Source organism: Pristis pectinata, chromosome 5 (assembly GCF_009764475.1).
Source record: "Pristis pectinata isolate sPriPec2 chromosome 5, sPriPec2.1.pri, whole genome shotgun sequence".
NCBI classification, from domain to species: Eukaryota; Metazoa; Chordata; class Chondrichthyes; order Rhinopristiformes; family Pristidae; genus Pristis; species Pristis pectinata.
The window spans coordinates 18,720,024-18,747,315 of NC_067409.1; the positions used below are offsets into that span (position 1 = coordinate 18,720,024).

At 40.8% G+C, this 27,292-nt stretch overlaps 1 protein-coding gene across 5 annotated transcripts in view; it reads left to right on the forward strand.

The window, feature by feature from the left end:
• Positions 1 to 27,292, forward strand: part of zmynd11 (zinc finger, MYND-type containing 11) — a 140,102-nt gene that overhangs the window by 54,394 nt on the left and 58,416 nt on the right. For 3 of the 5 annotated variants that reach the window (XM_052016510.1, XM_052016511.1, XM_052016509.1), the window contains 2 exons: positions 16,391 to 16,550; positions 20,801 to 20,962. In XM_052016510.1, coding sequence (XP_051872470.1) covers positions 16,391 to 16,550; positions 20,801 to 20,962 — 322 coding nt within the window. Of the gene's footprint in view, positions 1 to 6,913; positions 7,027 to 16,390; positions 16,551 to 16,846; positions 16,886 to 20,800; positions 20,963 to 27,292 lie in introns of those variants that run through there. The other 2 variants (XM_052016512.1, XM_052016513.1) reach the window with 2 other exon arrangements.

Sequence of the window (27,292 nt, forward strand, 5' to 3'; positions counted from 1 at the left end):
TTCCAGACAAGATCACCACAGAAACAACTTGCAGAGAAGGCCTTCTGTGCTAATCTAATCATGGTACATGTTGCAATTTCCTTTCCCTTATCTCATTTTGCTGAAAAAAATCAATCTGAACCTATTTATACAAACTAGCAAAAATAAATGGCAGTAAAAGAAGGAAATATAAAGGCTTTTCAAGGTAAAGTGGATTACCAGAGAGGGTTAAAAGTGTGCATTTCTAGTTTTTCAAATATTACAATAATACATAAGTGGAGTCAGCATAAGGAGCTACAATTAATGATGGCTGACATTTAACATGTTATAATAAATTTCACCAGTTACTCATTTTTTAACCATTAAGTATTTTTGGAAAATAAAAGTCCTTAAGTTGTTTAAGGCAAGCCCACAAATGCCAGAGTTTTGATCCAGCAATAGGATAAGTAGGCAAGAAATTGCTAAGTTGCTTTATTCTTTCAGTTTTTTAAATTTCAAAATATAAAATGCTGATTCAGCATCTTGGTTTCATTTCTGCTTGCCAACAAGCTAGAAAGCATTCAAAGAGAACGGGATTACATACTATATAAACATGCAGTCATGCAATTTAAGAAGAATAGCTCTACTCAGAAGTAAGTGTTTCAGAGTGCAGACATTATTAGTAATGGATCTAATGTAGAGTTCAAATCTCATTTTGAGATTAACCTGTAGTAGTTCAACTTGGGCAATCAGCAAATGAGGATTGAAGAAGGAATAGGATGCACAGTTTTTGGGATGACCTTGGACTTGCTAGAGGATGTCTTGAGATACAATTGTGAATTCAGGCTAATGATGTCTCAGACATTTGAGAAGCCAGAGATGAAAAGACACCATTTTAAAACGAGGTTTTTGTTAACAAGTTGCTAAATTGCAGAATCACATCACATTGTGAGCACTCAAATATTCTATACAAATGGTTTATAGCATTCCTTTGTCAAAATACTGGAGATCGAATGAGCATAAATTGGGTGCATCAGGTAATGTGCTAATTAGAATATCTGATGCTATTTTTGAATAGAAGGATAATTTGTTAAGTAGTGTCATCAGGGAACCAGCATCTCAATATTCCAGTCCAGTGTTTGCTGTATGCTCTCTTCAGGTGTGGCTAATCTGCAGAAGGTGCACAAGTTTGGAAACAATCCTTTATTTCCACAACTGGCAGATTCCTTTAATGTAGCCTTTTATTTTCCCCTGGTTAGCATGTATATTTGATGCATTTTGTCCTGTGCCAGAACTATTAATTTACATCTTGGTGTTTTGACAGTGTTAGTTTATATGTGCTATCACAAAAGTCGACAAATCTTGTAGCATTCTTTTTCTAGACCTAATAATGTGCTCTTATAGTGCACGACACAAAAGAATTTTAACCATAGGAGCATCGAATTACTACACTCAGGGCAAAGTGTGATCCAAATGTTTGCCTTCTCCTACTAAAGCACTCCTGTTTTCCCCATGGCCCTTATTTTGTCTTGTGTGTGTCCAGTTCCCCTTTAATTCTGTTTCCAACATTCTTACAGTAGCTTCTAGATAATTACTACTTGTAACATTTTTTACTTGCATCTCCTGTTTCTTTAGCAAGATTTTTAAAAATCTCTGCTCCTGGTCATTGAGCCGTATGGGGAATAGCTTGCATATATCTACCTATTCAAATAGTCTCTTTTCAATATGACCTCCAGAGAATATCCTCAGCTTAACTGTGAACATGAAGCTGGAATCTCTTATTCCTGCAACGATTTCAGCAAATATTTTCTGTATCCTCCAAAACCTTCACATTCTTCATAAAATATTGTGACCAGAATTAGTTGCAGTACTCCAGTAATGACTGACTGGTGTTTTCTACAGGTTCAATGTGATGTAACTTGTTGCATTGTGCCTGCAGTATGAATCCCAAGATCTTGTATTCTTACTGCACTTTCCACATCCCTTGCCACTTGTAAAGATTTATACACATACACCTAGGTTTCTCTGTTCCTACATGCCCTTTAGAATTTTCACAAGATCACAAGACAAGGGAGCAGAAGCAGGCCATTCGGCCCATCGAGTCTGCTCCAAGGAAAAGGGAAAAAGAAATGGGGTGGGGAAAAAAACTATTCTAATCCCATTTTCCTGCCTTATCCCCATATCCCTTGATACCCTGACTATTTAGATATCTGTCTATCTCCTCCTTGAACACCCCCACTGATCTGGCCTCCACTGCTGTGCGTGGCAAGGAGTTCCACAATTTCACCACCCTCTGGCTAAAGAAATTTCTCCTCATCTCTGTCTTGAAACTGTACCCTCTAATTCTAAGACTGTGCCCTCTGGTCCTGGACTCGCCCACCAAGGGAAACAGCCTAGCCACATCTACTCTATCCTTTCCTGTCAACATTTTAAATGTCGCTACGAGGTCCCCTCTCATCCTTCTGTACTCCAGTGAGTACAGTCCAAGAGCCGACAAACGCTCATCATACGTAAGCCCTTTCATTCCCGGAATCATTCTCGTAAATCTCCTCTGAACCCTCTCCAACGTCAGCACATCCTTCCTAAGATGTGGGGCCCAAAACTGCGCACAGTATTCCAAATGAGACCTCACTAGTACCCCGTAGAGCCTCATCAACACTTCCTTACTTTTATACACAATACCTCTCGAGATGAATGCCAACATAGCATTCGCTTTCTTAACCACCGATCCAACCTGGTGGTTAACTTTTAAGGTATCTTGTACGAGTACCCCCAAGTCCCTTTATACTACCGTACTTTCAATCTTCTCTCCTTCTAGATAATAATCTACCTGCTTATTTCTGCTTCCAAAGTGTACAACTGCACATTTCTCAACATTGAATCTCATCTGCCATTTCCTTGCCCATTCTCCTAAACTGTCTAGGTCCCTCTGCATCCTTTCTATTTCCTCTCTGCTCCCTACTCCTCCACTTATCTTGGTGTCATCCGCAAACTTAGCCACACAACCATTTATTCCATCATCCAAATCATTGATGTACAAGGTAAAAAGGAGTGGCCCCAACACCGACCCCTGCGGCACACCACTAGTAACCGGTAGCCAACCAGAACGAGATCCTTTTATTTCCACCCTTTGCTTCCTGCCAACCAGCCACTGCTCCACCCATTCTGTTATCCTACCCATAATTCCATGACCTCTCATCTTATTAATCAGTCTCTTGTGAGGCACCTTATCGAAGGCCTTTTGAAAGTCTAAATACACAACGTCTACCGCCTCTCCCTTATCCACCCTACCTGTGATTTCTTCAAAAAACTCCCATAGGTTGGTCAGACAGGACCTCCCCTTCACAAAACCATGTTGACTAGGTCCAATCTTGCCTTGTGCCTCTAGGTATTCGGTAACCTCCTCCTTGAGGATAGATTCCAATAATTTTCCCACCACTGATGTCAGACTAATAGGTCTGTAATTTCCTTTGTGCTGCCTCCCACCTTTCTTATACAACGGAACTACATTCGCTACCCTCCAGTCCTCCGGAACCATGCCAGAATCTATCGATTCCTGGAAAATAATCGCCAATGCCTCCGCTATCTCTACAGCCACCTCCTTCAGAACCCGGGGATGCACCTCATCCGGTCCGGGAGACTTATCAGTCCCTTTAGTTTTCCTAGCACCTTCTCCCTAGTAATCTCAACTGAACTCAGTTCCAATTCGTGAGACTCCTGGCTAACCAGCACATTGCTTATGTCCTCCACGGTGAAGACCGATGCAAAATATTCATTCAATTCCCTTGCCATCTCACTATCGTCCATTAAAATACCTCCTGCACCGTTATCAATTGGTCCTATGTTAACCCGTGTCTCTCTATTCCTTATGTATTTAAAAAAGCTCTTAGAATCATTCCGAATGTTGTCCGCCAGCTTCCTTTCATAACTCACCTTTGCTTTCCTAATGACCTTCTTAGTTTCTCTCTGCAGATTTTTAAAAACTTTCCAATCTTCTGTTTTCCCACTAATTTTTGCTACTTTGTACGCCGTCCCTTTTGCTTTTATTTTATCCTTCACCTCCCTTGTTATCCACATCTGTGCCTTTTTTCCATTCAAAACCTTTTTTTCTTGGAATATATCTATCCTGCATTTTCCTTATTTCCTGTAGAAATTTCTTCCATTTCTCCTCCACCGTCCCTCCAGTTAACTTACTCCTCCAATCAATTTGGGCCAACTCTTCTCTCATACCTTTGTAATTTCCCTTATTCCACTGAAATATCGATACGCCAGTTATCAGCTTCTCCTTCTCAAACTTGAAACTAAACTCAATCATATTGTGATCACGTTCCCAGTGGTTCCTTTACCTTTAGTTCCCTAATCACCTCGGGTTCACTGCACAGCACCCAATCCAAAACAGCCGATCCCCTGGTGGGCTCCTCAATAAGTTGCTCCAGAAAAACATCCCTTAGACATTCCACAAACTCACTCTCCTGAGTTCTACCGCCTTGCTGGATTTCCCAGTCCACCTTCATGTTAAAATCCCCCATAATTATCTTCACATTGTCACTCTGGCACGTTTTTTCTATCTCAATCTGCAATTTATGGTCCACTTCCTGACTGCTGTTAGGGGGCCTATATATGACCGCTAATATTGTCCTTTTACCCTTGCTATTTCTTAGCTCCACCCATAAGGATTCCACTTCCTCTGACCCAATGTCCGTCCTTTCTATTGATTTTATATCACTACTAACCATCATGGCCACACCTCTCCCTCTGCCTACCCGCCTGTCCTTCCTATACACTGTGTACCCCTTGACATTCAGTTCCCAATCACATCCATCATGAAGCCACGACTCAGTGATTGCAACGATGTCATATTTATTAACCTGTAGTTGTGCCACTAGGTCATCTACTTTATTCCTGATGCTACGTGCATTTAAATATAGTACGTTTAGACTGGTATCTGCTATTGATTTTATTGTACTTCTATTGTTCAGCAGATTATCCTGACTTTCCACCTGTCCATCCTTCTATCTTCGCTACCTACTATCTTAGACATGTTCCTGTAGACCTCATCCCCTATCCTAACATTCGGTATCCTAACATCCTCATCCCCGATCCTAACATTCTGTATCCTAACATCCTGATTTGTTGTACTTCTATTATTCAGTAAATTATCCTGACTTATCACCTGCCTGTCCTTCTTGCCATCCTCATTGGATTTGTTTCTATACACTTCCTCCCTCTCCTTAGCATCTTGTAACCTAGCATCCTGGTTACCATCCCCCTGCCAGATCAGTTTAAACCCTCCCCTACAACTAAATTAAACATTCCCGCCAGGATATTGGACCCTTTGGAGTTTAGGTGCAACCCATCCTTAGCAAATAGGTCTTGCCTCCCCCAAAAAAGGTCCCAGGTATCCAAGAATCTGAAGCCCTGCCCCTTGCACCAGTCACTCAGCCAAGCATTCAACTGCCAGAGCTTTCTATTCTTCCTGTCATTGACACGTGGCATGGGTAGTAGTCCTGAGATTACTACCCTTGAGGTCCTACTTCTCAACCTTCTCCCTAATGCCTTGTATTCCTCCTTCAGGACCTCTTCTCTTTTTCTACCTACATCATTGGTACCTACATGTACCAAGACTTCTGGCTGCTCACCCTCCCCTCTCAGAATATTCTCGACACGGTCCGTGATATCCCGTACCCTGGCACCAGGGAGGCAACACACCATCCGAGACTCATTGTCAGTATCGCAGAATCTGCTATCCGTACCCCTTACTATCGAATCCCCAATAACCACTGCATTTCGCTTCCTCTGCTGGACCACAGTACCAGACACGGTGCCAAGGTCCTGGCTGCTGAGGTCTTCCTCTATGAAGTCATCCTCTCCAACCGAATCTAAAATGAGATATTGGTTTTTGAGGGGGACCGCCACTGAGGTGCTGTCTACATATTCTTTATAACTCCTGTCTATCTCCTGCTCGCTCTCCCTAACCAACCGAAGGTCATCCAGCTGCTGCTCCAGACTCTCAATCCGTTCCTTGAGGAGCCGCATCTCGGTGCACTTTGCCCGGATGTAGTTATCAGGGAGTCTGGTTGTCTCCCACGGGCCCCACATCTGACACTCCAAACACAACACTAATCCCAGATGCATACTGCTGAATATCACTGAGCTCAACAACTAAGCTAAACTAATAACTTACCCCCTCTCTATAATCTCGCCTGTTTCCCGCTCTCGCCGAAGCCCGTTGAGCCAAAGCCTAACCCACTCTGTTCCCTCTCACTCAGCTGCCCGCTGGATATGCTCGTCTGCTTTTTAAATCGCCCGCGCGCTTCCGAGTGACGTCACGCGCCTGCGCAGTCACTCGCCGCTGTCCCGAACGCTAGAAAGAGGAAAAAAAAACTCGCTCGTTATTTTCCGGCACTCTCCGCTCTCCCGTCGCTGGAAAGAAAACTGAAGGCGAACCTCCGACTTTTAAATCGCCCGCGCGCTTCCGAGTGACGTCACGCGCCTGCGCAGTCACTCGCCGCTGTCCCGAACGCTAGAAAGAAAAAAAAACTCGCTCGTTATTTTCCGGCACTCTCCGCTCTCTCTCTTTAGCCTTTGTGTCTCATTCTTTTTGACAAATTGTACTGTTAAATTTGGAAAGTTTACCCTGCATACCCAGGTCTAAGTTATCAAAAAAAAGTATTGAAAAAGCAGCACTAGCTGCTCAGACACTTTTATCAATTGCTCTCTAGTCTAAGTGAACAGTCTACCATTTCTCTGCTTGCCTTTTAAGCCAATTTCCTATTCATGTTGCTGCTGACTTTAATTCCATGGACTTCAGTCTTACAAAGCAGCCTTTCTGAGTGGGACTAATCAAACTCTATCTGAAAATTATAGTCATACAGCATAGAAACAAACCATTCAGCCCACGCTGGCCACCACTAATCCCATTTTATTTTCCCTGCATTCTCATCAACTCCTCCAGATTCTACCACTCACCTCCCACACAAGGCACAATTTATAGCAGCCAATTTACTTAGCAACCTACACATCTTTGGGATTGGGAGGAGACTGGAGCACCTGGACAAAACCTGCACGGTATGTCATTACCTTTGTTATCCAGATGGAGCTTGGTGTTAGCAACTCCATCCGGTGCTTGTAAGTTGTGTTAAACTTGTGTAAGTTAAACTGTTAGGCACAAAATTACATTTAACTTTCAAAGCAATTCAACTCAGAATTGCTGTAATATTGCATTCTAGGAAGTAGTGTGTCTTAAGCACCAGCATAACTGTATTGTTTTATCAGCATTATTTTAAGCTTTGTTATGGGTATTTCCTATAAATATCTAAATTTGTGAAAATTCTTAATTTCCTTAAAATATTGTGCATTCTGTGTATTTGATAGACATTTAAACTGTAGGGGATTGGAGGGGTATGGGCAAATAGTGGCAAGGTGTTGAGGGCAAGATTGGATAAGCTGCTATCTTATCAAATGGTATAGCAGACTCAAGGGGCTGATTAGCGTAGTCCTGCTCCTGCTTATGAACTTATTGTAATTCAGGTTTACAGAATAAATCATTCCATTACTTGCAGCAAGCTGTTGCAAACTCTGTATGCTAGATGTATACCTTCACTATTGTCAGATTCTTGGCTTGCCTTCAATATTAATTTTATCAAAGAGTATGAAATGAAAAGTTTGCTGTGTTGTGCTTTTATGTATGATAACATCCCAAACCAACCTTTGAATTATTGCTGAAGTTCAGTTGGAGTTATGTATATAAATATGGCAGCTTTTTTTTTGATATAATGTACTTCAAATAGCAAGTGAATGAATAAACAGGTATTTTTAGTAATGACGACTGAAGGAGCAATATTGGCCAAGGACCAATTCTCCATTTTTCAACTAAATAGTTTTGAGTTCTTTGTATTTCTCTCAATGGGCACAGCTCCTTGAGTTTGTCTCATCTAGCATTTCTGGCAATTCCTCAAAGTACTCGCATCTAATCAAGACATAATCAGAATCAAGGATTGAGGCAATTAGTGCTGGAAAATGGTGCTGAGTTGGTGAATGGCAGAATAGACTCAAGGTGCCAGATAGCCTACTTCTCATTCCTGAGTTCTTGTGTTCTTGGCAGCTTATAAAGTATCTCTTTGGAACAAGTTGATGAGAAGATGACGCTATGAAGATTATAGCAATAAATGGGTTGTGGATGAGCAAGTCAAATTTATTCTATTTATAAAAGTCTATTTATTGTAATGCAGCAAAACTAATTTTCTTAATAGCTAAACAAATTTTATTTGCACTGAGTTTTGTGTCTATTGTACTTTAACTTTGCAACAAATGTATCTTGAGTCTGTTTTCAACGGTAAACTGTTCCTAATGAAGGCCATAAGAAATGAGAGCAGGGTCAGTCATTCAACTATTTGACTGCTTCGCCTTTTGCTAAGATCATGGCTGGACTTCTGCAACTTCAGCTTTCATTGTCCCTAAAACTTAATGTGGGGAAGTATGATGTGATGAATCTTAGTGGGGAAAAATAAAGGTAATAAACTAAATTGTACCATTTCAAAGAGTATGTATCAGGCGGTGCTGAGGTACACAATTCTTTTAAGTATCTGTAATTGTTTTTAGTACGCCACTGGCTTTAATGAAACCAAATGTGCCAGTTTATATGCTCACAAATTTAGTACTGATGACTAAAGACTAATCCCTCCCTGTAATGTTTCTGTTGGTGGCAGGGTCAGTGACCTGACAATATAGATAATTGACAAAAGAGCTTGAGGTGCAGAGAGAATATTTTGTACACCTAGTGACTACAATCTGGAATGCAATGCCTGGGAAGGTGCTGGAAGTAGGTTCAACAGTAACATCCAAAATGGCTAAATATGAAAGGAAAAATATTTTCAGGGCAGTGAGGGGGTGGGCATTGGTGGGATGAAGGGTGAGAAGCAATGAATTGTGATTCACTGGATTACTCCTTTCGAGACCAAAGGCATGATGTTGCATTATTCAGTGATTCTTATTGGCAAAAGTGCATGATACTGGATCAGTGGAACATGTAGCCTACAAATGCAAATTACTGCAGAAACTAGAAATCTGAAATAAAACTCATTCTAGGAATCTTCTGGCCAGGCAGGCTTAACATTCCAATTATTAGCCACTCATCAGATGGTCCTTTTCTCTCTGACTTGAAGCATTAACTCTGTTTCCTGCTCCATTGAACCTGGCTGACTTGAGAATTTCAAACACTCGGCCTACATGCTTCACAATCCTTGAACTTCCCCTTCTGTGATTAAAACAATTAGAAAATCATACAGACTGGGAAATCAAATGAGAGCTGGTGTGAACGGAATGCCTGCAATCAGTCTTCCAGAAGCTTGAAGTTTGTGAATTTATTATTGACTGAATCTATGATGCATTGCCACTTTGAAATGATTTCCATCTTGTTTTCTTTATAGATACACACTTAATATTTGTTAACAAGTTACGCTGTTAAGTTTAAAAGGAATGTGCATATTAGGTGAAGCTGATTCATTATTGAATGAATTTCATGGCATGTTGCAGAATAATTCATGGACTCCTAAATGCCTTTTCTGTTCCGAGAATAGGTACATAACTGCGTAGTTAAAATGTCTTTGTTGTATGCCTCCCTGGATCAGATTTCTGCCTTCCCCCTTTCACATTTGTGCAAGTATTATCGATGACTCGTACTGAATTGGTCATCTCTTATTTCGTAAGAAAATAATTCTTTTTTGAGTTGTGCACAAAATTGATAAATTCGTTCTTTTGATTTCATGCATTTGTTCCTGTTTTAACATGGCTGCATTCTGGCCTTGGAAGCTGACAATTGAATGTAACCAGTTAGTTGTGAAGATGAATGTGTTGGGTGGGTGAAATTATGTTGGGGTGAAGGAGGTGTACGGAAGAATAAATTTTTTCTTCTAGAAATTGTTATAAAGATTTCTTCAGATATAGTTGTGCTATTTCCAGGGGTATTGTAAGTATTAAATGCATCTTCAGCCTCCAGTTTTCTTCACATCAGCATTCCAGATGTGAGGAAGAATGGTGACTGCAGATGCTTGGGCAGTTTCCACCATATACATTAGATCAGAGGTTTTCAACCTGTCGTCTGCAGGTTGCCAGGGGGTCCGCAAGCAAGCCAAGAAAAAAAATGGAAAAGCGACCTGTTACAAAGATGTAGTTTGCTTGCTCCAGTTTTCCACTATTCAGAAAATCGGCCATATCTATTCTGTCTGTTATAGGCGACAATCTTAGAGACTTAGACAGTGTCCTCTTCTGGTAAGCTCCCGCTTAATATTCAATTTGTGTAATCAGTAGTGTTCACTACTTACTACTATTCTGTTGTGCACTGGAGTGTTAGCAAGACTGAGCGACGTTGTTGGTGTGCCTTAATATTGCTTACTGTGTGTTTACACCACAGTGATGTCACTGTTAAATGAAAAGTGTGCAAGTGTGTAAATTTTACATTAGTTTTGATAATTTTGTTTATCAGTAATAGTAATTAAACTCTCCAGCGTGTATTGCTGAGTATGGAGAAATTTCTGAAGAGAAAATCTGACCAGAAACAAAGATTCTGATGACGAAGGGGATAAGGGTGACCGAAAGAGAAAACAATGCAAATATGATCCAGAATGCATTTCATATGGCTTCATCGCAGTGGGAACAAATGCAGACCAACCTCTCCGTGTGTTTGCAAACACTGTCCAACAATGCAATGGAACCAGTGAAATTGAAGTGCCATTTAACAGTGCATCCAGATATTGCCACTAAGCTGAAGGAATATTTTGAGCGGCAAAAGGAGCTGTACCTCAAGCAGAAAGGCAAAATGACAGCCTGCGCCACTGTAAATGAGAAGGCTCTTTGCACATCATATTTGGTAGCATTACGAATAGCACGTTCCAGAAAGCCTCACAATTGGAGAAGAGCTTATACTGCCTGCAGCAGTAGATATGTGTGAAGTTGTACTGGGAAAAGAATCCAGTCAAAAACTGAAAGCCATTCCACTGTCTGATAACAGTAAGCAGAAGAATTGGCGATATGACGGAAGATATACAGAGCCAGCTGATAGCAAGTCAGATTTATGATTCAACTCGATGAAAGTACTGATGTTACTGCGCAGTTGTTGGTTTATGTTCGATATTGCTGGGAAGGAGAGGCTTTGGAAGACTTTTGGTTTTGCAAGGTGTTCCCAGGGCGTACAACCAGTGAAGAACTTTTCCATGTGCTTGACACTTTTCTTTTCTACAATCAACATTGGCGTGGACACAGTGTATTGGAGTATGCACAGATGGTGCTGCCGCAATGAAGGGACGGAAGTCGGGTCTAGCCGCATGAGTGAAAGAAGTAGCTTCACGTGTAGCAGCAACCCACTGCATGATTCACCGTGAGGCTTTGGCCGCAAAGGATATGCGTTGTGCAGCGTGTATATGAATTGCGAGATGAACTGCTCATTTTTCTAAATGAGCATAACGGATCATTGGCACAGTTCTTGACAGATGAGACGTGGGTTGCCAGATTAGCTTATCTTGCAGATATTTTCAACATTTTGAACAGCTTAAATCTATCATTGCAAGGACCTGGCTCAAATGTTCTGAAAACACATGACAAAATCAATGCCTTCCAGAAAAAACTTCATATCTGGAAGGGAAGATGCGAGCAAGGCATCTATGATATGTTTCTGTTGCTAGCTGACTTTCTGACAGTGAACGAGACTAAGACAGAGGCCATTGCGAGCACTGTTTTGAACCATATTCAACAGCTGTCACATTATTTCCATGAGTATTTCGGCAACGATGACACGAGCATGTTTGATTGGATTCGAAATCCGTTTGAATGCATGCTTATGTAGCGACTCACTGCACCGGCATCGAACTGGCTCCCGACATGGCGAACGTCGTCGGAGGCCCCGATCCAAGATGGCGAGGGGCCCTCCTTCCCCATCGTTGGGCTAGGAAAGCTCGTGCGTGGGAAGGTCAGGTGACCCGCGCGGGAACTGTAGCGCGGGAAGCTTTGGGATACTAAAGGTGCACCGTGCCCGTGTCATTCATTCGACTTCTGATTTTGAACCAGCGACTCTGTGTCTTCATTTCGTAGTGTGTAGCTAGCCGCTACACTTACTGATTTAACTGGACGTGAACAAGAACAATTGGCTGAACTGTCATCTGACAGGACTTTGCGCTTGCAGTTCAACCGAATGTCTCTGTTGTTCTGGATAGCCTGTTCCCAGGAGTATCCACTGCTGTCCGGCAAAGCCATCAATGTTCTGTTACCATTTGCAACCACTTGTGCAAAATAGCATTTTCTGCAGTCACTGCCATGAAAACCAAATACGGGTCAAGACTGAATATTGAGGATGACATACTCGTATGTTTGTTGCACATACCACCACGTTTGGACAAACTCAGCAGTGCAAAACAGGCACAACCTTCACATTGAACTGAACACTGAAAGACACCACTGGTAATTATCGGTGATTGAAATGGTCACTATTTCAATAGTGACTATGTGCAGTAATTTAAGTGTTGTATGCATGAATTATCAATTGTTTGATTTTGTGGGCTTTGGGGGTCCGCCATCTAACAAGGACGTCCTGGGGGTCCGCAGCATGAAAAAGGTTGAAAACCACTGCATTAGATGAAGAGAGCCATGATGTGACATGAGTTGGGAAGCCAAGCAAATGGATGTTCCTTTGTTGTTGATTCTTTTTTAATATTTTTTTCCTGTAAGTGGTTAGAGTTGCCTTCAAAGCCTATTGAGATGAACTGTAATCCCTCTGAACCAGCTTTTTCTGTGCCCGTATTCTTATGTCCCTTATCACTGACCCCTATTTTTTTCCATGATCAGAAACATGGCTATGTTGTTTCCAGACAACAATTTGTGACTTGCCGTCTGCATTTCCAAGAGAATGAATTCTACTTTTCTTAGATCATCTGATGATTTGTGTTCTCTAGGTTCCAATCACTTTTTTGGCAAATGAATTCTCAAGTTTTTGTGTAGTCAGTTTTGCTGAGTTGTTTCCATTACTATCAATTCTTCAAAGGACAATTTCTCTTTCTCCCAATTTTATTTAGATTGCCTAAAATAGTACCTTAAATATGAGAAAGTAAAAATGACTCAAAGACTTGTAGGAAAATAAGTTATGATGAGGACTGTGGGATGTAGCTAGATTAAGTGGGTAAGGATCTGGCAAATGGAATATAATGTGGGAATTTTATTGCTATCAAACGGCACTTGCTTTGCAACAACTTGTTGCTTAGCTTTGGCCCAAACATGGACATAAGGGGTGAAATGAGAGTAATTGCCCTTGACGTCAAAGCACCATTTGATCGAGTATGGTATCAAAGAGCCCTGGCTCAACTGAAATCAATGGGAGTTGGGGGAGGGGGGTGGGGTTTGAAATCAAATGAAGATGGTTGTTGTGGATGGAGGTCAGTTATCTTAGCCTCAGGGCATCTCTGCAGGAGTTTCTCGGGAAGTGTCCTAAGCTGAGTCATCTTAATGACCTTCCTTCAGTTGTAAAGTCAGGAGTAGGGATGTTCACTGCAGTGTTCAGCACCATTCAGGACTCAGATAATGAAGCAGTCGACATTCAAGTGCATCAAGACTTGGACAATATCTGGGCTTGGGCTGATAGGTGATCTTGGTGCCACACAAGTGCCAGGCAATGATGACATCCAACAAGGGAAAATCCAGCTATCACTCACTCCCTGACATAAAAATGGCATTACCATCACCAAATACTCCACTATCAACATCCTTGAGGTTACTATTGACCAGAAACTGAACTGAGTAGCCATGTACACTGTGGCTACAAGAACAGGTCAGAGGCTAGGAATCCTGCAGCGAGAAATTTGTTTCCTAACTCCCCCAAAGTCTCTACCATTTACACTCCTGCCAGGAGTGTGATGGAATACTCTCCACTTGCCTGGATGAGTGCAACTTCAACAACACCTGGAGCTTGACACCATACAGGACATGGCAGTCTGCTTAATAAGCACTTCTTCCACCATTCACTCATTCTACTATTGATGCACAGTAGCAGCAGTTTGTACTGTATACAGGATGCACTGCTTAGATAGCACCTTCCAAAACCACTACCTCTACTTAACTAAAAGGACAAGGGCAGCAAAAGTGTAGGAACACCACTGCCTGGAAGTTGTCCTTCAAGCCATACACCATCCTAACTTGGAAACGTATCACTGTTCCTTCACTGTCGCTGGGCCAAAATCCTGGGATGCTCTCCCTAACAGCATTGTGGGTATACTCACACCTCAAGGACTGGAGTGGTTCAAGAAGGCAGCTCACCACCACCACCACCTCAAGGGCAACTGGCAATCGGCAATTAAATGCTGGATCAGCCTGCGAAGCCCACATCCCTTGAATGAATTATAAAATCTATAAAAATACCACAGGTGGGGGGGGGGAGAAATGTAATCTCTAACCATTTTAAAAAATGCTGAACTCTGAGATGCTGAGAAATCTGCATGATTCTATCACATGATTTGCTTAAAAAAAGTAATCTGCAGGCACTCCAAATAATTCAAAGCTAATAGAAATTGTTTAATGTGAAAAGAATTGAATACAAAAAATTAGGAAGGTAGTGTTTCATTTACAATGAACATTGAGACTGCATCTAGAGTGCAGTGTAGAATATTGGTCACTTTAAGCAGTTAAGTACTTGTTAAACAGTCTCTTGAAATGGGCCTTTTGTCTTATGAAGAACGGGTGGGCTGACTGGCCTTGTATCCTTGGCAGTTCAGAAGAACAAGAGACTGAGTTGAAATGAGATCCTGAGGGATCTTGACAGGGTGAATGTGGAGAGGATATTTTCTCGGTGAAAAATCTCTAACTAGGGGTGACGATTGAAGAGGAGGGGCTGCCCATTTAAGGTAATTAAAGCATCTTTTTCCTCCAATTTTAAGGCGCGTTTTTAAGACAGGAAGTTTCTTGATAAGTTAGGTGAGAAAGATTGCTGCAGGTAGGCGGGAATGTGCATTTGAGACCACTTTATTAAATGACAGACTTCGGGGGTTGTGTGTCTTGTGTTTGTTCATATTAAACAAGTACTGGTCTGACGTTCTTATACTTGCCTGTTGACTTTCCCTTAATCTCCTTCAAGTAATCTATTAACAAGGTTCACAAGAAAGTACCTTCAGTCCTCCTACTTCACACTAAAAAGGAGCTTTCATTCATGTAATACCTTGGGGGCACCTCAAAATCTTTGAGATAAAGATGTACTTTGTGAAGTCATTTCTATAAAGGAGGAAACTGGCTAATTTCCTACACCAAGATAAATTTTGTTGACATTGGTGGAGGTTGGTGTTGATCAGGATGATATGTAAGAAGGGAAACTCTAAGTGTAACTTTGCAATTGAGTGCGCTTCCACCAATGCAGTACCCCTTGATGCCCCAGTGTCAACCTCGATATTCTGCTCAAGACCCTGTAGAGGGCCTTGATCTTATGATCTTCAGATTCAGGATGGACTATTGCTACTGAGTAAAATTTTAGCAAAAGTAGTTTTGGTATGTGCACTAAGACATAATAAATATTTAGTTCTTGTATTCTGCCTGAGTTAACAAGTTGAAATGGGTTATCTTGTGTAATGCTAATGTTTAACTATTTTTATGCCATATGCTTATACAAAAAGCTCCAATAATCCTTCTGGTCCAGTATCTGATTCACTCATTAATCAGGAATGTGAGCCAGGGATCCAGAGAGCAAGCAGGGTGTGCAGCCAGGACCAGGGGCCACTCTGTGGGCTGGGTATGCAGCCAGTACTGGGTTTGGGGTCCAGAACACTCAAGGACAGGATCGTGGGTTGGTTTACAGCTTGAGCCAGGGGCTGGAGTATATTTACCACTCCTGGTTCACCAGAAAATTTAGTTATGACTGTAACTTTTTTTTTCTTAAAGTGAAATAGAGGTGTGTGTGAATATTAATAAGAGTAACATCCAAATGTGCTATTCTGCTAATCCAGCACAATCCAAGCTCAGGGGTGCTGAAGTGTTGAGTTTTACTGTTGTTCGAATTTTCAACTTTATATCGTGCCCAGTAACTCTCTTGCCTGAGAAATGTATTCTAAGTGCAAGCAACTGATTTTCTGTGATTGTTGCAGCAGTGTTATAAAAGTACTAATTACAGTCATTGAGGGGAAATACAAGCAATTAATTACATTAGTTGATTTACAAATTTCAAAATTAAACTAGAATTAGAGCTCTGGAAATTAATCTTATTTTGCTATACAGTATCCTGATGTGTATATTTGCTATGCTACCACTTCAATAATAAGACGAAACTGAAAAATTACATCCACAGAATAAAAGTAACTAGAAGATGAATTTCTGTTAAGAGATTATAATTCTAAATTAGTTTTGTTTTTAGGAAACACTCTGATTTAACAGTGATGATTGATTATGGTGGTCTTTGTGGTTTCTCCCATAGGTTCATGTCTCGCCTTCACAGTATGCATCCAAAGGACGCCAATCGGCAGTTGGGTCTTGCGGTAAAAGACGGCCTGATTGTTGAAACATTGACTGTGGGCTGTAAGGGTTCAAAGGCAGGCATCGAACAGGAAGGATATTGGCTACCCGGGGATGAGATTGTAAGCATTATTACTATCCGGCATTGGCCACTTGTAATCAGAGTGACTTATAACAACCTGAAAAGAATTATCTATCAAGAAAAAGAACACAGTTGCTTGCAAGGATGCAAAATCATTGTTAAAGAACAGTAAAGCTGCATTATATTACAGTATCATTGTATGATTTAAAAATCCTCCTGGAGGAGCATGATTTATGAAACAGTGATCTGGTGTAAAATGGACGAGAACAATAACACGGAGAAATGGTTCTGAATGTTTACTTAGACTGTGCCTACTCTCTTTAGGTCATCTGAAGTGCATCATCCTGTGCAGTCGTATGTGATTTTACAACCCAAGTAAGCCTGCAAGATTGGTCACTAGTGCAGTAGGCACATCTTTGGAAACTCACGGTTTTCAGTGTTTAAGACAACTTCTATAATACTTAGCACGCAGTAAATGACAATTTAGGAAAATTGGCCTAAATTCATCGCTTACTAAAATATGAAAGTATTTTTGTTTAATAAATACCTTTCTGGTGTTTTTAAAAATACCTTTTTGCAGAAATATTTCTTGTAGTATACTGCAGCTTTCAATATTGTGTAACTACTATTACAGTTGTCTCCAAATAAGAAGTTGTTTGGCACTGATAGGGCCTAAAAATTGCATGTCATATATCAATGCCTTTCAAAGTCCATTTTGTTGGCTTTCAGCTTTAAAACAATAATATGGAAAAGACCAAAAAATCTATTCTCATGCTTGTTGCCCTAAGTTATAGGGAGCAGTGTGTCTGCTGACAATAACCCAATTTTCCATAATGGGTAACTGCTGTCAGGCAAGCTGAGCTACAGAGCTTTAACGAAATTGCAGGCCAAGTTGATGCGGTTCAGACTAACCAGTAATACCAGTTGTTTGAGATTGAGACCAAGTAGAATTTAGTTTTTTTGCATAATGCTTTTTTTTGAAAAAAACTCACATTGAATATTGAGACATTGTCATGGCTTCGTAGCTCATTCCAAATTTATATGTGCAAGCAAATTTACTGTGGAGTTTCTGGCACTGGCCGCAAATGTCTGCTTAGCGTATGGTTTTAAACTTAAATTTAACCTTCTTCCAGCACTATGGCTTTAAAAATTGATCTAAACCAATATTTCTCACAAGAATCAAAAGTTAGTCGAATGTCTTTTCAAATGTCTTAAATGCAAATTGCAGAATGATTGAGCTGAGGGTGATGGTCTAGATCGTAAACATTTTTACCAGTTCTAGCCTGTTTGTATGTTTCCCACCATATTTTTAAAAAAAATTGTATGAAAGAGTGCTAAGTTAATTACCATTTTAAGTAAGACTTTCTCTTCTTTCCTCTTAATTTGCTCAAAGTTAAAGTTTGGATGTTAAGACTGTTTAGAGAAGCAGGCCCTTCAGCCCAATTTGTCCATGCTGACCAAGTTGTCTACCTGACCTAATCTAAACTAATTGCATTTGGCCCCTATTCTTCTAAGCCTTTCCTATCCATGTACCTTTTTAAATGTGATTGTGCCTGCCTCTACCACTTCCTCTGGCTGTTCATTCCATGTAGCCACCACCCTCTGTGTGTGTGTGTGTGTGTGTGTGTGTGTGTGTGTGTGTGTGTGTGTGGGGGGGGGGGGAGAATAGTTGCCCCTCCGGTTCTCTTTGTCTTTCCCCTTGCAACTTAAACATAGCTCTAGAGTTCCCTACTCTGGGAAAAAGACTGACCATAATTTTATAAACCTCCAAGATCACCCCTCAGCCTCCTTTGCTCCAGTGAAAACAGTCCCAGCCTATCAAATCTCTCCTTATTCTCCAGTTCCAGGAATATCCTTGTGAATCATTTTGCACTCTCCAGCTTGATCAAATTTTTCTTATTGGATAGCAATCGGAATTGCACACAAGTACACTCTCACCAACGTCTTAAGTTGTAACAGATGTCCCAGCTCTTGTACTTGGTGCCTGACCAATGAAGGCTACATGTGCCATACTCCATCTTCACCACCCTGTCTGAGTTTCAGGAATTATGTACTTGTGGAACAGGGAGACCCAAGAGATACAACACTCCCTGGGCCTTGCCATTCACTGTGTGTGTCCTACCTAGGTTTAACTTCCCAAAATGTATCACTTTGCACTTGTCTGAGTTAACTTCCTTTGCCCACTTTCTCAGTTGATCTAGATACTGTTGCAACCTTGGCTGCCTTCACAGTCTGCTACACTATCAATTTTGCTGTCCTCTGCAAATTACTAATCATGCCACCTACATTCTCTCATCCAAGTCACTAATATATAACAAGCAACAGGGAACCTATCTCTGAATCCTGTGGCACACTACTGGTCACAGGCCTCCAATATGGAAAAACAACCCTCTTCCACTACCCTCTGACTCCTTCCACCAAGCCAATTTTGGCTAGCTCAGCCTGGATCCCATGTGATCTAACCTTCCAGACCAGCTAACCAGGGGGGATCTTGCCCTCATGATTTCCTCCTTAAATGTACTCCTATATAATTTGTATTCCTCAAGGGATTCACTGCCTCTACCTGACATATGCCTCCTGCTTTTTCCTGACCAGAGCCGTAATATCCCTAGTTAACCAGGGTTCCCTAATCTGTTAGCCATGCCCTTCACTCTAACAGGAACTTGTTGGCCCTGAACTCTCCCCATTTTTCAGACTCCCACTGTCCTGATTTCCTTTACCTGCTAACAGCCCCTCCTAATGCAACCTTTTTCTTCCTTTTAGACTTCTGGTTTTTGCCAAGTGTTTCCAGAAGTTGATCTGACTGCTCTAAAAGCAAGAGATATGAACCACCTTTAGGAAATAGTTGCTGCTTGGATTTTGCACTTGACGTAGTATGACTACAGCTTGGATTCCTTGTCCTTTATGGCACTGAAGGAAACTGTTTGGCCCACATAGTCCATGCTAGCTAAAATGGAGCTATTTAAATTAAAACATGACCTTTTTGGTTCTCGTACTTTTGAATTCTTATCAGCTACCTGCTACATGTGCTGAAGATTTTCACCCCCACTCTTTCAGGCAGTGAGTGCAAGGCCCAAAACTACTTTGTTTGGGTCCCACTAGTTTTGTACATTTCCTCCTTTAAATCTCCCTTTGGAGTCCTTTGTTTCAAAATAACCTAATCTTAGCTGTCACTAATTCTACAGCCCTGAAACATTATTGTAAATCTCCCCTGTCCCTTCTCTGCTGCTATACCTTCCTGTAGTGCGGTGACTAGAACAGCATTGCTGTAGCTGGGAGATATCTCATATTTAGTGCAGTTTGAGTGATTTCCTGATTTGTATTCAATACCTCTGCAAGCATTAGCAAGCATTTGATGTGCTGCTTTCATCCATGCTTTCAGCTTGTTCTGCTGTATCCAGGGATCTGGGATTATGGGATGTTCCTCTATCCCATACTTTTTAGTGTCCTTGATTTTAAAATCTTCCATGTGAGATTTGCTAAAATCTGTATAGACTGCAGAAATATAAAATTGTACCTTCATCAAACCAGACTTCTTAAAGCTCCCCTTGTCTGCATTGAGCCCTTTGGGAACATTGTAAGCTTAAAACTGATGGTCCTGCAGCTGTCTCCTTAGATTGATGGCTTTTAGAAGCCAGTGTGCAGAGTTCTTCACTAACTGAACCATGCTAACTGAACTAACTAGAAACTGGTCAACAGAGGAAAATGGCTGGTGTATACCGTTAACATGCTGCTTGTTCAAAAGGCTGCCAATTCTGAAAATCTGAAATAAAAACAAAATGCTGAAAATACTCACCAGGTCAGGCAGCTTATTCTTGGGTATTGGTGGCCTAGATATATAATAGGGTTTTAGCGTAAGTGTCTCCACGATAAAGGTTTAAACTATCCACCTATTAATTTTTGCCACATTAGCAAGAACTTGAGAGAAATCAGAACTGATGCATTTCCATTCTAGTTTGCCTATCATTTATGCAAAGCTGGAGCAAGTGGTAAAGTATGCTTCACACTGAGAAATAAAATTATTATTTTAGTGCTAATGTAACTTTAGTCACAGTTTGTGACCTATGTATACTTAGTGACTTGAATTCCATTGGTGTGTAGAGGCTGTTGCTTATTGCAGATTTTACAGTGACACCAATGTTACTTTGCAACTAGTGTTATAACATTCAATATTTTAAGGCTATCTCTGACTTGCGTCCTTCCCCCCATATGTGTCTCTGTTCACTTAGAACTTTTTTGTATTGGATTTGTTCTGGCTTGATCTAAAGTAAATTACACTTTCCATTGCAGGACTGGAATGCAGAAAACCATGATTGGTATTGTATGGAGTGTCACATGGCAGGAGAGGTCTTGACTTGTGATTCCTGCTTCCGCGTGTATCACCCAAAATGTCTACCAGATGAATTCCGGCCACAAGATAGCAGTTCACATTGGCAGTGCCAAGTGTGTAGGGTGAGTACAACTGTAATCTGAAAATTTTAAAGCAAATGCAGCATATTTAGGAAGTTTGCATTTTTAGTCATTATTTTTTCTGAATTCTCATGATATTTATGTAAATACAAGTTATAAATTTTTGATTCAATTATATTTAATAGCCTGTAAACATTATCAATTCTGCATTAATGGCTTGCATTATAAAATGAGAACTATGACTGGCCCAGAGAATATATTTAGGACAAGTAGCTGAGGTTAATGGGATGCAAACCCATTTTCAGTTTCCCATTTCGGTCTGCTTAATACAATGATGACATAACCAGAGACACTCATTATCTAGAAAGCTAGAGTGATAATTGTTTGAATTTCTTGAATGACAATTGTAATTTTGAAAATGGGTGTAAGTTATCTCAAGAAATTTTATTTTTGCACTTCATACATTTGAAATAGTTGACATTTTGTTGTCCAGTGGTACCAAAATTAGATTGTTACCATATTTGGGATGATTATTTGAGCTGGGAGGAATGTCCTCAAAAAAAGCTTTGAATGCTGTAGAGGAAGTTTAAACTAAACTGGCAGGGGTTAGGTATAGGAAAGCAACATTGAATGGTGGGGGTAGGTACAAAAAAGGTTGGCAGAGATTTCTCAAGAAATGAAGTTTTTGGACAGAGCCAAACTAAGAATACAAGAAGGTCTAAGGACATGTATAATGCAGGTGTATGAATTCACAAGGCAAGGTTGGTGAGATGCAGGTGTAATTAACCACATGGAATTCCAATATTGTGACAATGACAGAGGCCTGGTTTTAAAGAGGTCAAGAAAGGCATTAAATATTTCTGGCTACTAAGTATTCAAGAAGTAACGATGGGAGGAAGAAAGTGCAGTGACAGTATAAACTAAAGGGAATATTGCAGTGCAGGAGAGGGTGTGTCTTGGAGTGATCAAGGATGGTTTGGAGGTTAGAAACAATGGAGATGTGGTTAAACCGCTGGAACTAGTTTATAAGTCACCAACTGGTGGGAGCAATTTTTCAGGGAAATTGCAGAATTGTGCAAAAATCAGAAGTGGTGATATCGGGAGGCTTCAACAATCCAAATGTAGAATCACGTAATGGGAATTAGAGGAGCAAATATGTGGGGATATTGCAGATAAATGTAGGAACAATAGGTTTGTACTAGTATGGTGATTCTTTTTTAAAACTTCCCTAATACTGTCTGGGACTGCCATAGTGCTAAGGAATTAGATGGGGCAGAATTTAAGTGTGTCCAGGAAAGTTTTCTGAAGCAACATGTAGATGGCACTAGTAGAGCAGACATTGTACTCAACATTTCCTTAGGAAATGTGATGGGCAAGTGGCTAATATGTCAGTGGGGCAGCACTTTGGGACCCGTGACCATAATTAGTTTTAAAATGGTGATGGTGGCAGGTACGATTACAACGTTTTAAAAAAAACACATTTGGACAGGCACATGGCTAGGGAAGGTTTGGATGGATATGGGTCAAATGGGGTGAGCTTAGATAGGCATCTTGGTTAGCATGGACGAGTTGGGCCAAAGGACCAGTTTCCACATTCCATGAATCTATGGATCTCTAACCTGAGGGTAAGAAATAGGAGAGCTTCTTGGTCAGTAAATTTCTTGCCCAATAAGAAATCTGGCATTGCTGAATTGCCTCTGGGAAAAGTGCCAGGCAAATGGAGCAAGTAATAGTGAGGAAATAGCAACATAATATCAAACTCGGAACAGCTGAGGAAAAGGAAATAAACCACAGGTATTTGAAGAAAGAAATCAATTGGAACAAGGCCAGTTGCAATGGGATGAGAATAAACTGGAATCTAAGTTTGGCAGGCAAGCCATTGAATAATGGGAGGCCTCTGAAGTGGATATGTTTCTGCTGCAGTCTTGAGTGCATTTCTGAGAGTGAAAAGGATAGGAAAATTACAGCTAGAGCTCCATGGCAGACTAATTGGATTCATTCCACGTGAAATCAAAAGACTGAAAATGCTAGGAGAAAACAGCAAGTCGGGCAGCATCCATGGACAGAGAAATGGTTAATGTTTCAGGTCTCTGACCCTTCATCTGAACTGAAAAGATAACAAGTTGGTTTAGGTAGCAGAGGTGGTGGTAGAGGGCAATGGGTGGAGCAAAGGGATTTTCTCCAGTAAGGTAAAATAATGTGGCTATTACGAGCAGTTAAGCTTCAATGTGTAAAGTTTTGCCAGTGTTGTAAAATTTGAGCTACTGGAATGTGACCAGCAGTCTAGAATTTACAAACAAAAGAAAAAGGAAGAGGGGGTGGCAGGAAAAAATATCCAGTTCTGACGCAAACAGTGTGTTATACAAGTGAAAATCGAAGAAACTTAAGGGGTTGGAAATCTAAAACTAAAAAGTGCTGGAAATCCTCATCATGTTAGGCTGCATCTGTGGGAAAGAAACGAGAGCCAACATTTCAGGTTGGAGAGCTCTCATCAGAACTGGAAAGAAGCTGATGCTACAAGGAAGGTGGGGAGCAGATGCCTCTGATAGGGTAAAAAAATCAGGGTGACCATGGGGATAAGCTGTTAACAAGGTTATCTTATCAGTGAGTAAATGGGAGCAGTTGGAGAGTAGGAACACAGAGAAAAGAATGTGGGAATTGCAAAATGCACATCATGCTGGGCATGTCCTCTATTCCCAGGGAGCGGGAAAAAAAAAGCAAGTTAGTTGTGGTGTTCCTTGAGCATGCACTGGGTCTTGTTATAATAGTGCAGGATGCCACAGACAGAGGTAAGAGTGGGGCAGAGCGCAGGTACTCTGCAAAGCAATCACCCAGTCTGTTTTGTTTCTCTAGTGTAGAGGAGGCCACATCGTGAACACCAAAAGACTGGGTCCCTGGATGGTGAGAAAGGAAAGACAGGTTTTGCAACTCCTGCTGTTGCATGGGAAAATGGCAAACTATGGGGTGGTTGGAACAAAGAGCAGGGAGTGATTTCTTCAAAGTGCTGAGGGAAGAGAATGTATCTGCTTGTGGAATCTTGTAGCTGACAGAAATTAAAGGTTGATCTGATAAATGCAGGAGCTAGTAGGAATGTGCATAATGTCTCAACATTGGAGCAAATGAACAGAGATGGAGGAACTGAGAGAACAGAATGCAGTCCTTAACAAGAGGTGGGATAGGATATTGACAAAAGTTCTTAACTTCCCCTTAATGGATACACTATTTCACCCTATCAGGGAAATTCTTTGCTCCAGCCATTGCCCTCCCCCCACCTTCTCTATTGCCTAGACTATCTTATTTTCACTCTTGGTTCCAATGAATTGGGTCAGACCTAAAATGACAAATCTTCTCTTTCCATAGATGCTGCCTGACCTCTGGTTTCTAAAATTTTCTGTATTTATTGCAGATTTTCAGTGCCTGCAGTGTTTTTGATTTGATATATCAAAACGTGACCAAAAGCAATGGATACAAAGGCTATGGGACTCAACAACACCCAAGCTCTAGTACCCAAGATTTGCACTTGCTCACCAATGCCCCGCTCACCAATGCCCCATTTGGATTTTGTTCAGGTCATGGGCTTCAGATCTCACCCTAGCCATGGTCCAAACGTAGATCAAAAGTGAGGAAAGTAACTGTCCTTGATATCAAGGCAGTGGTTAATGTAGCATCAAGGGCTCCTGGTTAAAAGTATTAAGTCAGTGGGCATGAAGTAGAGAGCACTCCAATGGCTGGAGGAGTTGCATCTTACAGAGATAAATGGCTGCGGCTGAGTTGAAATCATGAATAGCAGATTAAAGGAGGCACAGGTAAGAACAGTCGTATAGTCCCCCAAAATGTGACCTCTTAATAGAGCAGAGCATAAATGGGGGAAGTACCCAGGGCATGTTTGAAAGGAGCTGTAATTGTCATGGGAGATCTTAATCTACATATTAATTGGACAAACCAAACTGGCAAGAAGAAAAATTAGTAGAGTGCATCAGGAATCACTTCTTAGAACAATATTTTAAGAAACCAACCCAGGAACAAGTTATTTTAGGTTTGGTTATGAGAAATGAAGGATTAATGACAGATTTTGTGGTTTAAAGATCCCCTAGGAGGTAGGGACCATAATATGATATAATGCCAAATATAGTTTGAGGATGAACATCGTAAGACCAAAACCAGGGCTGGTGATGAGCCAGAGGACTGGAAAATTTTAGAATCCAGCAGCAAAGGACAGTAAAGGAGAGGAATTTTGATTTTTGAGAGAGAACTTGTGTAACATCAAAACAAGCAATTAGAGTTTATGTGCAAGTATAAATCAAAAGAAGGTGGTGAAGGTAGGTGTGGGACCTCCAGAGACTGAGGCTGGGGAATAACAGGAAACGGCAGACAGGTTAAATTTTTTTGTATCATTCTTCACTGCAAGTATCCCTCAGGTGACAGTTGGGTTAATTTCAAATAATAGGGAGAAACTTGTAAACAAAAAAAATCTCAATTACAAGGGAAAGTACTAGGTAAATTCATAGGGTTAAAGGTGGACAAATTGCTAGGGTCCAATGGCCTGCACCCAGGGGTTTTGAGGGAAGTGGTTGTAGCAATAGTGAACCAAGAGACATGAGGAAAAAATGGACCTAATGATTGAAATTTTTCAAAACTTACTAAATTCAAGGAGGGTACCAGAAGATTGGGGAAAACAGCTAATGTGAATCCCTTGTTCAAAAAAGACTGAAGGCAGGGCCAAGATATATACTGGTTAGTTTTGCATCTCTTGTTGGCAAGATGTGAGTCAATAATCAAATATGAAATAACTAATGATTTAGGAAAGCTGATCATAATCAAACCTAGTCAATGTGAAAGGTAAATCGATCTTGAAAAATTTGCTCGAATTCTTTGAGGATGGGACAGAGGAACCTTTAGATGCAGTGTATTTAGATTTCCAAAAGACATTTTGACAATGGTGCATAAATTAAGAGTCCAAGGCATTGGAGGAAGTGTGTTAGCATGGATTGAAAACTGGCTGTCACATAGAAAACAGTTGGAATAAATAGGTCCTTTTCAGGCTGAAGGGAAGTTAAATAGTGGAGTACCCCAGGGATCAGTTCTTGGCTCTTTTATTTTTGTATATATTTTTAATATATTTAAAGAAAAAACTGGAGGAAGGAATGAAATACAAGGTTTCCCAAGTTTGCTGCTGATGTGAAAATAGATGGAAGAGCATGTTATGATGAGGATGTTGTGATTCTGCAAAGGGATATTGGGTGGGTGAAAACCTGGCAAATGGAATTTCATGATGGAAGTGTGAGGTTGCGCACTTTTGTAAAATAAATCAAAAGGATATTATCTAAGTGGAGAGATACTGCAAATGAGTGAAATTCTGAGGGATCTAGAGTGCATGAATTGCAAAGTTAGCAGGCAGGTCCAAGTAGTTCAGAGGGCCTCTTTGCAAAGAGGTTGGAGCTTAAGAATAGCGAGGTTTTGTTCCAGTTGTACAAGTTGTTGGTGAGGCCACACCTGGAATACTGTGCACAATTTCCTTCTCCCTGCCTGAAAAGGGATCTAGAAGTATTAGAGGAAGTCCGAAGGATGTAGTTGCAGACTTCTGAATGAAAGTGGAGGTTGAAGAGGAAGTGATGGATGGTTCTGATAAGATAGATTTTGTACTGGGAAGGCAGTGATGGCAGTTATCAAATTGAGTGATTGTGCTTAAGGCACCAATGCTGGGTGAATTTGCAGATGGTGCTAAGAAGAAAGGAATGTAGGATTGGAACAGTTTTTGTGGATGAAAAGAGCTTGAAGGAGTTGAGGTGCTAAATCTAGGAAATTTGAGAAAAACATGGCAAAGACTGAGGAAATTCAGTTATTAGGCAAGGGCTGCCAGCTTAAGTCCCTACTTAAGTAAATAAACAGATTATGCATCCCCTGTTCTTGGAGAGTAGGAAAAGCACTTTAATGAATAACAACAGAAAATACAGTAAATACTTAAGGTCAGGCAACGGAGTTACAGTGACCATTTCCAAGAGATGTTTCATCAAGATTATCAACCTGAAACATTAACTCTTTATCTCTTTATAGATGTTGCCTGGGCAGCTGAGTATTTCCTGCATTTTCTGCTTTTACTTCCTATTTTCAATTTCCAGCATGTACAATTTTTTTGCTTGAACTGTTTCGGGAAATAGTTTTTAACTGAGAAAAAGTTGAGGTTATGCTTTCATTCATGAATGATTGCAGACATCTTAGCAGAATGTGGTGAGACCCAGAAGGTTATTATAGTTGAGCCGCATCCAGATTTTGTTAGATGATGCCTATGGTCAACTTTACATTCTTTGGACTCCTCAAAACATGATCTGCCTCATAAATAGTTAAGATGGGAGACAGTTGCAGATGTTGCTG